We start from the raw sequence: 13145 nt of genomic DNA on the forward strand, positions 1-13145 counted from the left end.
TCACAGTTACATATATTTCTTCCCACCTAATCCATAAGCTACAATCACAAATCCAAAAATAATAACAAACACAGACAATATAATATTCCACATTTTTAATATTCTAATTTCAGCTTCAACTGCACTAATTTTTCATCTCGAAGATATTTTTCAATGGTCTTCACTAACTGAACTTTCATTTCTGGCAACTATGGCTTCTTCTTCTTCAACAGCTGGCCATTTAAAAAAGCCACACCATCTCTTACAGGTAGTCTACAACACCAAAAATCAAAAAAAAAAAATGAGAGAAAAAATAACTACAAAACCAACAAGAATTTGAGAAATAAGACACACAATCAACTTGCAACAATTTAACCAACTCACATTATAGTTAGGGCATCCATAAAATGATTTTTCTGGATTAGAATCCGTCCCAGACCACCACCGAAGAATAGGACGCAACCCACAACCGCACCAATACGAAACCTTCTCACCTCTGTCACGGTGTGCGTTCTTCACCCAGCCACCATGCAAACGAGCTCTACTAGAGTTACTCGAGCCTTGACTGCTGCTCACCAACATTCTTCTCAATTCTTGGAGATACTCTTGCGATTTGCGGAAATTGGGACTTTTAGATTTTATTTAAAATTTTTAGGGGTTAAATTGATGTCTTCAAACATTTTACCACGTCATTTAACTACTATGATGTGTTAGGTATCACCCAAAATTGCCACATCAATTTTTCGATGACAAAAAACGATAAAAAGACTAAATTGAAGCTCATGTCAAAATTTCAGAATACAATTAAAATCAATTAAAATCTTAAGGGCTAAATCAGCTCGGAATCAAATTTGAGGGGTTAACTTGAGGATTAACTCCAATAATCCAATAGGAGAAATCTCCACCTCCTTAACAATCTTTTTCCATTGACCATTCACACAACAAAAAATACAATTCTCTTTCTTTTAGAAAATAAGCCATGATGTGCGAATAATCAGAAAATTATCTCCAATTTCATTAACATGGTTCGTTGATTTGGTCTCAACTATCAAGTCTCAACCTTTGTTTCATGACAGTGATTGTTTCCACCATTGAATTCGCTCTTTTCTCTTCCAACTCCTTCTTCTCATTTGATCGGATTTTACACAAACATGTTGCGTGCAGCATCATTCTCCAGGTTCAGCTTCTCTCTTCATATCCCCTCTTTTCTTGTGCCCTATGTTTTCCCTTTTCGCTTTCCTTGCTGTTCATGTTCAATGTCAAGTCTTCACTCTCATTCTCAGCTCACATCCCCGCCCCATGTTGATGAAGCTGTTGATTCTTTCACTCGCATGCTCTCTATGCGTCGCACTCCATCCATTATCCAATTTAACCAGATTTTGGGGTCCCTTGCCAAGACGCACCATTTCCCCACCGCCATTTCCCTTTTTCAGCAATTGCAAACCAGGGGAATTGCGCCCAGCATAGTTACTCTGAATATTTTAATCAATTGTTGCTGCGGCATGGGTCGGATCACTCTCGCTTTCTCTATATTCGCCATGATTTTCAGGATGGGTTTTCAGCCAAATACCATAACGTTGAATACACTCGTTAAAGGTCTCTGTCTATGTGGTAAGGTTGAAAAAGCACTGCACTTTCACGACAGAATGCTGGATCAAGGATTTCAGTTTAATCAAATCACTTATGCAACCTTGATTGATGGGCTCGGTAAGACCGGACACACAGCAGCTGCTATTCAAGTGTTGAGAAAGATCCCACGGTATGGCATTGTTCCTGATGTGTTCATGTACAGCGCAATTATTGATAGCCTGTGCAAGGATACACTTGTAAGTGAGGCTTTTCATTTCTATTCTGAAATGCTTGCTAAGGGAATTTCTCCTAATGTTATCACCTATACCACTTTAATTTTTGGATTGTGCCTTGTGGGTCAACTTAAGGAAGCCATTGATTTACTAAATCATATGATGCTGAAAAACATTATTCCAAATGTTCGTACCTATAATACTTTGATTGATGGACTATGTAAGGAGGGAAATATCAAAGATGCTAAGAGTGTGTTGGCCGTGATGACAAAAGATGCTGTGGAACCAACTGTGGTTACTTATAATTGTTTAATGGATGGGTATTGCTTGGTTAATGACTTAAACAAGGCAAAATGTATATTCGACACAATGGCTCAGATAGGAATGGCTCCTAATATCCGAAGTTACAATATTATTATTAATGGCTTGTGCAAAAGTAAATTGATGGATGATGCCTTGAATCTCTTTGAAGAGATGCGTCGCAAGAACTTGGTTCCTAACACGGTAACTTACAATACTCTAATTGATGGCTTGGGAAAATCAAAGAGAATCTCTTGTGCTTCAAAGCTTCTTGTTGAGATGCATAATAAAGGTCAACCTGCTAATATAATCACTTACAATTCCTTGTTGGATGGGATGTTCAATATCAAACAACTTGACAAGGCACTTATGTTATTTAATCAGATGAAAGAGAGTGGCATTGATCCAAATATATGCACGTATACTATACTTATTGATGGCCTATGTAAAAGTGGAAGACTTATAGATGCAAAAGAGATTTTTCAAGATCTTTCCATTAAAAACCATCATCCAAATGTGAGGACATACAATGTTATGATCAATGGGCTCTGCAAAGAGGGCTTATTTGAAGAAGCATTGGCCCTGCTGTCTGAAATGGAAGACAATGGTTGCTCACCAAATGCTGTGACTTTTGAAATCGTTATTCGTGCTTTGTTTGAAAAAGGTGAGAATGACATGGCGGAGAAACTTCTTCGGGAAATGATTGCTAGAGGCTTATTGAATGGATGAAAAAAGATAAGATACATCGACTCAAATTAAAATCACATCTCTATTGTTGCTGAATGTGTATCATAGTTCTGTAAATTCTGTATCTATTGGGTCAGAGGACTTTGGCAATGCCATAACATCAATACCACTGATGTCTTGACTATCTCATTTTTATTCAATTAAGTTTAAACTTTCAATGTTTGCAATTGCTATCATCCTTTTTGATTACACTATTCTTTATTGATTCTTTAGAGGATATTTCTCGTTGTAGCTTACAGGTTAAGTGTTTAATATCTCTCTATAGTAATTAATAGATATTTGCTGTTATCCTATGAGACCATATATCTCAACTATTATCATGCTACAAACTAAGAAAAACAAAAAAGAGGTTTACAAACATTTGCAAATCCATTTGCAAAGAGTTCCCTGCTGTGGGCAGAATGAAAGTCAAAGATGTTTCATTATATATGATTGATGCTGCCATGGAAAATCCTCACTTAGCTCCATGATTTTTTACTTGAAAGTGGTGTCATTGCTCCTCCAAATTTATTTTCTGAAGTTTATCACGAGTTAGGCTCCCCAACTGAAGAAAAAGATGAACACAAACCAGAAAGTGGACAAGAGACTCAGGTTGACGAAAATCTCGGTCCTACTTTGCCTCACCACAGAGTTCATCCGAAAGGAAGTTCAAACAGCCAGCCGGAGCACTCTAAGCCTGTTGAAGGTTTAGGAATAAACCTTCTTCTTGATCCGAAGTTAGCAGCTGTACAACATACACCATCCCAGGTAACATATGGGAAAAATGTTCCAGTTGCGGCGGCTGCAGCAGCAGCTGCTGCTGTTGTTGCTTGCTCTATGGTTGCTGCTGTAACAAAGTCAAACACTGACTCGAACATTGAGCTTCCAGTAGCTGCAGCGGCCACTGCAACTGCTGCAGCTGTAGTAGCAACCACTGCAGCTGTCAGAAACAGTATGAGCAAGGCAGTCGAAGTGACGGACACATGGATGGCACTGTTTATGAGCCGAAGGGTAGTGGTGATGGTCAGAATATTGTGGTAGGAGCAAATTCAGAAGGTGATAGAATACCTGATAGATCTATAGTAAGCAATGACAGTACAAAATCTGATTTTACATTTGATGATGTTGCCGAGTATGACATTCCGTTGGAGGAAATCACACTGGGTGAACATATCGGACTTGGTATTAACTGTACTTTGCTCTATAAGATTTGGTTGCTTTCTTTTGTTATATGGTGTTATTTATAGTTTTATACATATAAATTCCCATATGATGGCTACAATTACATTTTGGTGGCCTATTTTTTGCATTCAGGATCGTATGGGGAGGTATACCGTGGTGAATGGCGTGGAACAGTGAGTTTTATTCCTATTCAGGCATACATTCCATATCTATCTTACAATTCAAATTGTATTTTCAACAAACAAATTATAAAATGTAATTTTTTTTTCTTAACTAAGCAAGGCCCAAGAAATTTTTGGCTTCAGTTTCATTTTTACCCTTAACAAAAGTAATCAATACCTTATACTTGACTACCTTTTATGTTTGTCATTTTTTGTTGTGTTTTTCTGTTAGGCTGTCGGTTTTTGAATTCTTTCATTTACATCAGGTCTCTGCTTTGGTTTGTAGGAAGTTGCTTTAAAAAGATTTCTTGATCAAGATATATCTGGTGAATGACTTGAAGAATTCAAAAGTGAGGTAATATTTCATTAGTGTCTCTTTTTGTAGTTTCTACTCATATGTTTATCTTTGTTGATGAATGATTTCATTTAGTACACATTTACAACTATCAGTTGTGATTTTTATGCTCCATAATGACATCTCAGATAGCTGCAATACTTTATTTAGATTGCTATTGTATTTGTCCCAGGATAATTTGAAAGTTGGATTAAATACTTTGTCCTGTTGAATTGCATTTTTTTAGAAGTTCATGGTGAAGATTGACCATTTCGAAGCTCTTTGATGTAATCCTTGTTTTATTTCTCCAACATTTTATAGCTTCTATTGTTGTTATATACTTCCATCTTGTGTGCTTCTCTTCTCTCTATGAATAGATTTCCTAATGCAATTTGAGAATATAGTGGTGCATGAATGTATATATAAGAGAACATATATATATGGAAAGAATATATTAGATGGAGACTAAGAAGTAGGGTTAGCACATTGGAGTTATTTAGCTCATGCAGTTGACTATACTTATTCAAAAAAAGGATTTTGTTTAATTCTTTTATGAATGCCAAAACTAGTTGTGCATTTTCATGAATTTATATGATTTTACTGCATATTTAACATATGTAAGTTGCCATAGGTTCAAATAATGAAAAGACTGAGGCATCCAAATGTTGTTCTCTTCATGGGAGCAGTTACTCGACGTCCGCATCTTTCTATTGTTACTGAATTTCTTCCCAGGTAACTTAAGATTCCTTATTTCCTGAGATTCATATGAGACTCTGTATTCCAAATAGATCTTAGTATATGATCATTGGTACAGAATAGTGCTATGCAGGCCAAAAAGATTACTTCTAAATGAACATCTAAAATATCTGATGTATGCTGTTAATAGCTCAAATGTCAATTGAGACGTAATAAGCAAAAATAAGATGAAAATTTCAGTTATTATTTGGTTAATTTAGACACAATTTACCTTACTATATATTGTGTTGGACTGTTACACTTTTCCAGGAGTTTTTATTATTTTGATTAATGTTGTTCTGGAAGGATTACTTTTAATGACTCTGAAGTCTGAACTGTATATTTTCTATGCAGAGGAAGTTTGTACAGACTAATTCCTCGACCAAACAATCAATTAGATGAGCGAAGGCGGTTGAGGATGGCCCTTGATATTGTAAGATTCTGTTTTGTTTTCTTGCAATGTAGTTTCTTTAAGTAAATTATTGCCATAATCAGTGAAATTGAGTTGATGTGACATATCTCTTTAATCTTCTTCAGGCCTGAGGAATGAGCTATTTGCACAACTGCACTCCAGTGATTGTACACCGTGATTTGAAGTCACCAAATCTTCTTGTTGATAAAAATTGGGTTGTGAAGGTGCCAACTAATTGTCATGAGTGAATTTTCTTGATAGCATGCTGAATGCTACCTGTAGATATGATTTAATTTGAAAATATCATTTTTTTAGTTGTTCAATTATAACTATAATTAAGATAGGTATAAACATATCTTATTTTTACAATAAACAAGTTAACGAGATGTATAATAACGTGTAAAAATATTTATATACTAGCATTAAATCGTATTTTCCTTCCTTTATTTCCTTTTGTTATCAAGAATATCAGAATAACAAACATGTTTTGCTTTATTCTACCATAATGTAAAAATCTGGTCCTTTTAGTCTTTTACACATCTATTGTAACAAAAAAAAGAAAAAATTAAAAGAAACCCTGAAACCCTTTATTATGTTCTAAAAGCCGAATATGGCCACATGCAGAATCTACGAAAAATCTAAAACACAACTGGCACGCTAAAAGATAGAAAAGAAAGACAAACTACATGCCTAAAATAAAGGTATAAGCTGCCATAACCCTCATTTCTAAGCTCAAATACTGTGTCATACGGTACCCTCTGCCTTCCGAATTATTCGTTCTTTGATGCTTTTGTTTTTCATTTTGCTATATATTTTTTTTCACTAAATCAAATTAAAATCAGATTTCTAATTTCTTTTATGAATCTTTTCTGTAAATAGAATTAATTATAATTGTTCATACCCTGGCCCAATAAATAGGGCCTAGGATCCAAGCAAAGAAGCCCAACTCAAAGGGTTGGCTCTCCCCCAGTACCAGCCTTCATCCCAAGAAGTCGGTACTGAACACGACCTGCTCCAAAGAAGTCGGATACGAGGGTTAGCTGGCAGATAACACTCATTCGAATGAGTAACTGCCCCTAGAAACTCTCTAACCACTTCATAGAGCCATATCTTAACCTCCCTAAGATATGGGAACGGTTATCCACCTAAAAAGGTGGCACTACTTCAGCGGTGGTTATTGGTTCACCACTATAAATACACTGACACCATTCAGGTATCTCTAAGTTCCAATACTCTCTAACCTGCTCACACTCTTGCTAACTTAGGCATCGGAGTGTCTTTGCAGGTACCACCCCCCATTCTTTCTCACGTACAAGTCGGACGGAGGAACACCGAGTACCAGATCCACTCGAAAGCCACCTCCTTCATACGTTTGGGCCAACCAACGCCATCCAGCCCATTAATCTCCGGTTACCCACCGTAACATTGGCGCCGTTGCCGGGGACCCGAGAGATCAACCAGTGATGGCGGATAGATCCCCTGAAGAGGGTCATGTGGAGACAGATTCTGAACAAGAGAATCTGAACACTGGAAACAATGAGGCAGACCAGACCCTTCACCAGGAAGCCAATGATCAACACAGGGAAGGCACCTCCGGAATAAAAAATCCGAAGGTAAATTCCTCGGAGAGGCACGAATCAGAAAAAGAAGGACCATCCCACGCAATTGAGCTCATGGGATTAGTCCACAGTCGCCTCGAGCAGCTAGAACAGGAACGGGAACGACAAAAGGATACCGAAAAGAACCTAAAAGAGGAGATGGAGCGACGAAAAGAGTTAGAAAGAAAACTCTTAAAGTTAGAATCCTCCCTCAAAGGTCAGAACTCCCACGACGGTAGAGAAGATTCGCCCTTAGGGGAGAAAGATCCTTTTAGCGAGGACATAATGAGGGCAAAAGTTCCGAAAAACTTTAGAAGCCCCGATATGGACCTCTACGACGGAACCACTGATCCAAAGCATCATCTGAGCAACTTTAAAAGTCGGATGTATCTGGCTGACGCTTCTGACGCTACGCGATGCAAAGCTTTTCCGACAACCTTGTCAAAAGCAGCGATGAAGTGGTTCGACAGCCTCCCTCCGAGGTCAATTACCAGTTTTGAAGACCTCTCAAGAAAGTTCTTGATGAGGTTCTGCATCCAGAAAGACAAAGTAAAACATGCACCAAGTCTCCTGGGAATAAAACAGGAGGTCGGGGAGTTCTTACGGGCCTATATGGAAAGGTTCAACAAAGCATGTTTGGAGATTCAAGACCTGCCCACCGAGGCAGTCATCATGGGGCTAGTCAATGGTCTTAGAGAAGGTCCCTTCTCACAGTCCATATCAAAGAGACACCCCGCCTCTTTAAGTGATGTACAGGAAAGAGCTGAAAAGTACATCAATATGGAAGAAAATGCTAGGCTAAGAGATCCGAGTTGGCGACCTGGTCACCCTCCCTCAACGAAAGAGAGGGAGAGGGAAGCTAAGAAGAAGGAAGAACTCGGCCTCGATAGGCCAAGAAAATATCACTCTTATACTCCACTGAAAGTTCCTGTAGTGGATGTATATAGAGAAATTTGTAATACCGAAAGGCTGCCTCCTCCCAGGCCCATTAAAAATAAAAGAGGGGGGAGCCGCGGTGATTACTGTGAGTACCATAAGATATATGGGCACTCCACAAACGACTATTACGACCTTAAAAATGTGATAGAAAAACTGGCCAGAGAAGGTCGGCTTGACAGATATCTCATAGAAAGGTCGGACAGTCATGGAAAAAGAAAGCGAGATGATATGGATAGAAAAGACCCACCACCACAAACTCCGGAGAGACATATCCATATGATCTCAGGAGGGTTTGCGGGAGGGGGACTCAGAAAATCTTCTCGTAAAAGACATCTCAAGAGAGTTTACCAGGTCGGAGAGCGGTCCTCCGACCTTCCAACCATTTCATTCACAAAGGAAGATGGGCGAGGAATAATCCCTGGGCACGACGACCCAGTGGTAATTACCATGATCCTGGCAAATGCCCATCTACACAGAACACTAGTAGACCAAGGAAGCTCAGCGGACATCCTCTTTAAGCCCGATTTTGACAAACTAGGGTTAGATGAGAAAGAGTTAAGAGCCTACCCCGACACCCTGTACGGATTAGGCGACACGCCAATAAAGCCACTAGGATTTTTGCCCCTCCATACCACCTTTGGAAAGGGGGAGAAATCAAAGACTCTGAGTATAGACTTCATAGTCATCGACGTGGGGTCGGCCTATAATGCTTTAATCGGCAGAGCTACCCTTAATCGACTCGGAGCGGTGGTATCGACACCCCACCTCTGCATGAAATTCCCGACCTCAGCGGGGATAGCAACGGTGAGGGGAGATCAGAAGCAGGCAAGGAAATGCTACAATGAAAGCCTAAACTTGAGGGGAAAAGGCAAAGAAGTTCACGCAATAGAGCTCGGTGGAGCGAGGATTAAAGAAGAGCTGCGACCACGACCCGGAGGAAAAACCGAGGAGATTCAGGTCGGAGAAGAGGAAGGAAAAAACACTCACATAGGAACCAACCTGGGGGAAACCCTAAGACAAGAATTGATTAAGCTCCTAAGAGATAATTCCGATCTCTTCGCCTGGAAGGCCTTCGACATGCCTGGGATAGATCCCGAACTCATGTCCCACAAGCTCTCGGTCTACTCGGGATCTCGACCTGTACAACAACGAAGACGCAAGCTCGGCCCAGAGCGAGCTCTAATAGTAGAGGAGCAAGTACAAGCGCTCCTAGAAGCCAGTTTCATCAGAGAAGTCAAGTATCCAACATGGCTAGCCAATGTAGTGCTAGTCAAAAAACAAAATGGTAAATGGAGAATGTGCGTCGACTATACCGACTTAAATAAGGCATGTCCCAAGGACCCTTATCCACTACCAAGCATTGACACCCTAGTAGACTCTAGCTCGGGGTATCAATACTTGTCGTTCATGGACGCCTACTCAGGGTATAACCAAATCCCGATGTATGAACCAGACCAGGAAAAAACATCATTCATCACGCCCAGAGCTAACCCAGGAGTTCAAAAAGTTTTTGAGCCAACCTCCTATTTTGACCCGACCTGTAGCCGGAAAAGACCTCGTCCTATACCTATCCGTGGCGGACAAGGCTGTCTCAGCAGCCTTGATAAGAGAAAACGAGGACGGTCAACACCCAATCTATTTCATCAGTAAAGTTCTACAGGGCCCTGAGCTAAGGTATCACAAATTAGAGAAATTTGCCTACTCCTTAGTGGTAGCCTCTCGAAGGCTACGGCCTTACTTTCAAGCTCACACAATAAGAGTCCGCACGAACCAACCCATGAAGCAAATCCTCCAAAAGACGGATGTTGCAGGAAGAATGGTTCAATGGGCAATAGAGCTCTCCGAGTTTGACTTGAAGTACGAAACTCGGACGGCGATTAAAGCCCAGTGCCTCGCCGACTTCATTGCAGAATATGCAGGGGATCAAGAGGATAAACCAACTACATGGGAACTCTATGTAGATGGATCCTCCAATAAAACAGGAAGTGGCGCAGGCATAATATTGGTAGATGAAAGGGGAACCTAGATAGAGGTTTCCCTCAAGTTTGAATTCCCAGCTTCAAATAATCAGGCAGAATATGAAGCCTTGATTGCAGAATTGAAGCTGGCAGAAGAAGTCGGTGCTACGAAGGTAATGATACACAGTGACTCTCAAGTGGTGACCTCCCAAATAAGTGGAGAGTATCAGGCAAAAGACCCAAATATGAAGAGATACTTGGAAAAAACTCTGGAACACCTTGGGCGCTTTGCAGAAACTGATGTTACGCACATAACTCGGGACCTAAACAGCAGAGCAGACGCCCTATCCAAGTTAGCAAGTACCAAGCCAGGAGGAAATAACAGAAGCCTGATCCAAGAAACTCTCCAGGAACCTTCAGTGGTAAAAATGAAAGACAAACAAGAAGTCTTTGAAGTGGTCGGATTAAACCTCGGATGGATGATGATTGGATTTTTGACGGTTTAGAATTTCACAAATGAAGTCTCGTTGCAAGTATAGTTTCTAAACCAATCACTAATCCTTTCATACAAAAAGTTGTTTGTCACTAAAACAAACCCCTAAAATTTATAAACCGAAGTATTCAAACCTCGGGTCGTTCTCCCTAGGATTTGCAATGAAGTGTCTTGTTATTGGTTATGAGTTATTTTGGGGTTTTGGATAAGAAGCACGAAAAGTAAATGGCAATGAAAATAAACTAACAACTATAAAAGGCTCTTGGTAAGGTGTGAGAACTAGAAGTCCTATCCTAGTTATCCTTCTCAATTGTGATGAGAATTGTTCATTGCTACCACTTAGTTAACCCTTACTAATTAAAGGAAAGTCAAGTGGATGAATTGACTTGAGCCACAAGTCCTAGCCAACTCCCAAGGAAAGACTAGCCTTAGTGCACTCCAAACCAATTAGCAATCTCTCCAATTATCAATCAACAAAGGAACTAGATAACTCAAGTGTCACTAATTACTCTACCTAGGCCAAGAGGAACAAAATCTATACTAAAATCCAACCAAGCATTTCATCAAACACTTGGAAGGCACAAAAGAAAAGTATAGTCAATCACAACAAGAATGAATTCTAACTACAATTGAATGTAAAGAATTAACAACAACAATCAAGGAAATCACAATTATCATGAATTACCTCAAATTGCATTATTGAAAGAAAACCAAGGAACAACAATATATCCAAAACAAAATGAAGAATTACAATTACCTTAGCATGTCCTCATGCTAAAATAAGAAGGAGCTAAGGGGTATGGCATTTATTGAATGCAACTAAACTATATGAGTCCTATCTAAATGCAACTATCTAAAGCAATTGGAAATGCTTTGTTCAAACAAATCAATTCCCAAGAGAGCATGTGTAAGTACAAGAGCTAAGTAATAAGGGCCAAGTCCAAACCACAATTGTATTGAATTGTTAAAAGGAGTTCAAACTTGCAAGGATATAGATAATGTGGGTGAAGACATGTGGTTGAACTTTTGAACCCTCACCGGATGTGTATCCGCTCTATTCACTCAAGTGTTTAAGGGTTAATTCACTCAATTCTCTTCTAATCATGTTTTCCAAAATTTGACTACAAGGTATGAAATTCAAGCAAGTTTCAAAAATTCTCTTTCAATTAATTGGGTTAATGCCCTATATTTAAACTTTCTTGAAAAAACTCAATGTTTGACTAAGCATTGTTGTGATTGAAAAAATTCAAATTTTTTTTTTTTTTTTAGTTTACCCTTTTCTTTTTCACACAAAACCAATTTCTTATGCAAAAAGGGTGACTAAGTTTTACTTAAAACATGATTTCTAATCACAACCACAAACTAAAGGGAGAATATACAAAAGGAGATGTGCAAAAATGTATAAAGGAAAATCAAACTAAAATATGGAATCTATCATCCAAAATATCTAAAAATATCCAAAAGCATCAAAATATCTAAAATCCAAAATAAGCAATAAAAGTATCCAAAGCAAACTAGAAATGCATCAAAATATATACAAAAATGTGCAAAATGAGATAACTAGGCCGAAAAAGAGTTCACCGGTTCCCAAATAATGCTACCGGTGCCCTCCCCACACTTAAGATTAAGTATCGTCCTCGATGCTAAACCCGAGGATCAATGGGAGGTGCAACGATAGGCTTTGTGAAGACGGGGCGGCGGCGGAGGGCTCGGTCACGGCGCGGTTAAGAGGGGTGAGAGGGAGAGAGAGAACGGGTAGTGGTGAGAAGGGAAGAGGGGTTGAGGGTGAGTGAGGGCGAGTCGCCGGCGGTGAAGGTGGCGCGGCGGCGGAGGCGGTGCTGCTGCTGCGATGGTAGATGGGGCGAGGGGAAGAAGATGGAGGTTGAGAGGGATGGGTTGCGCGACTGCGCAGTGTGCTTCGCGAGGTAGGGTTATCCCGATTTTTGAATTGGCGCGTGCGCGCACCTTGCGCGTCCGCGCCCATTGAGAAAAATGGGCTCTTACGCGTGCGCGTACAACGCGCTTAGGCGAGGGTGAGCGAAATAGGAAAGGGTGCGTGCGCGTACCGTGCGCGCACGCGTGCATGGAGTTGGGCTAGGGGCTTAGAGTTGGCCCAACCCAGGCCTAACTCTCTGGAGAATGGCCTGAAGGTTGCGCTACTAGACCTGCGCGCACGCGGCAAGTACGCGGCCGCGGGCATTGAGGGGAATGGAGAACTACGCGTGAGCGTACAGTGCGCGCACGCGTACATGAGATTGGGCCTTAGGCTTAGAATGGGCTTGAGGCACGCCCAACTCTCTGGTCCATGGCCTAGTTTGGTGGCACCGCGCAAGGACGCGCGCGCGGCAAGTGCGCGTCCGCGTGCATTGACGAATTCGTGAAATGGCGCGCTGGCGCGATGCGCGCGCTCGCGCAGATGGGGTTGGGCCTGGGGCCTAGAGCCAGCCCAGAAATGGCTTAACTCTAAGTCCACATTTCCTACAACACACTTAGAACCAAACTCAAAGCCAAAGTGAGAATTCATTA

At 40.5% G+C, this 13145-nt stretch overlaps 2 protein-coding genes and 1 pseudogene across 2 annotated transcripts in view; 2 read left to right on the forward strand and 1 right to left on the reverse strand.

Moving 5' to 3' along the window:
• On the forward strand, window positions 902–2986 carry LOC107644298 (putative pentatricopeptide repeat-containing protein At1g12700, mitochondrial). The gene is made up of 2 exons (XM_016348137.2): window positions 902–1156; window positions 1263–2986. The coding sequence occupies exons 1-2, from the start codon at window positions 1049–1051 to the stop codon at window positions 2808–2810; spliced, it is 1656 nt and encodes a 551-aa protein (XP_016203623.1). The 5' UTR covers window positions 902–1048; the 3' UTR covers window positions 2811–2986.
• LOC107641212 lies at window positions 3768–6063 on the forward strand (annotated as a pseudogene).
• Window positions 12244–13145, reverse strand: part of LOC107641213 (proline-rich receptor-like protein kinase PERK2) — a 6654-nt gene continuing 5752 nt past the window's right edge. The window contains exon 2 of the mRNA XM_016344713.1: window positions 12244–12523. Coding sequence (XP_016200199.1) covers window positions 12244–12523 — 280 coding nt within the window. The remainder of the gene's footprint in view (window positions 12524–13145) is intronic.

This window comes from Arachis ipaensis, chromosome B05, assembly GCF_000816755.2.
Source record: "Arachis ipaensis cultivar K30076 chromosome B05, Araip1.1, whole genome shotgun sequence".
NCBI lineage: Eukaryota > Viridiplantae > Streptophyta > Magnoliopsida > Fabales > Fabaceae > Arachis > Arachis ipaensis.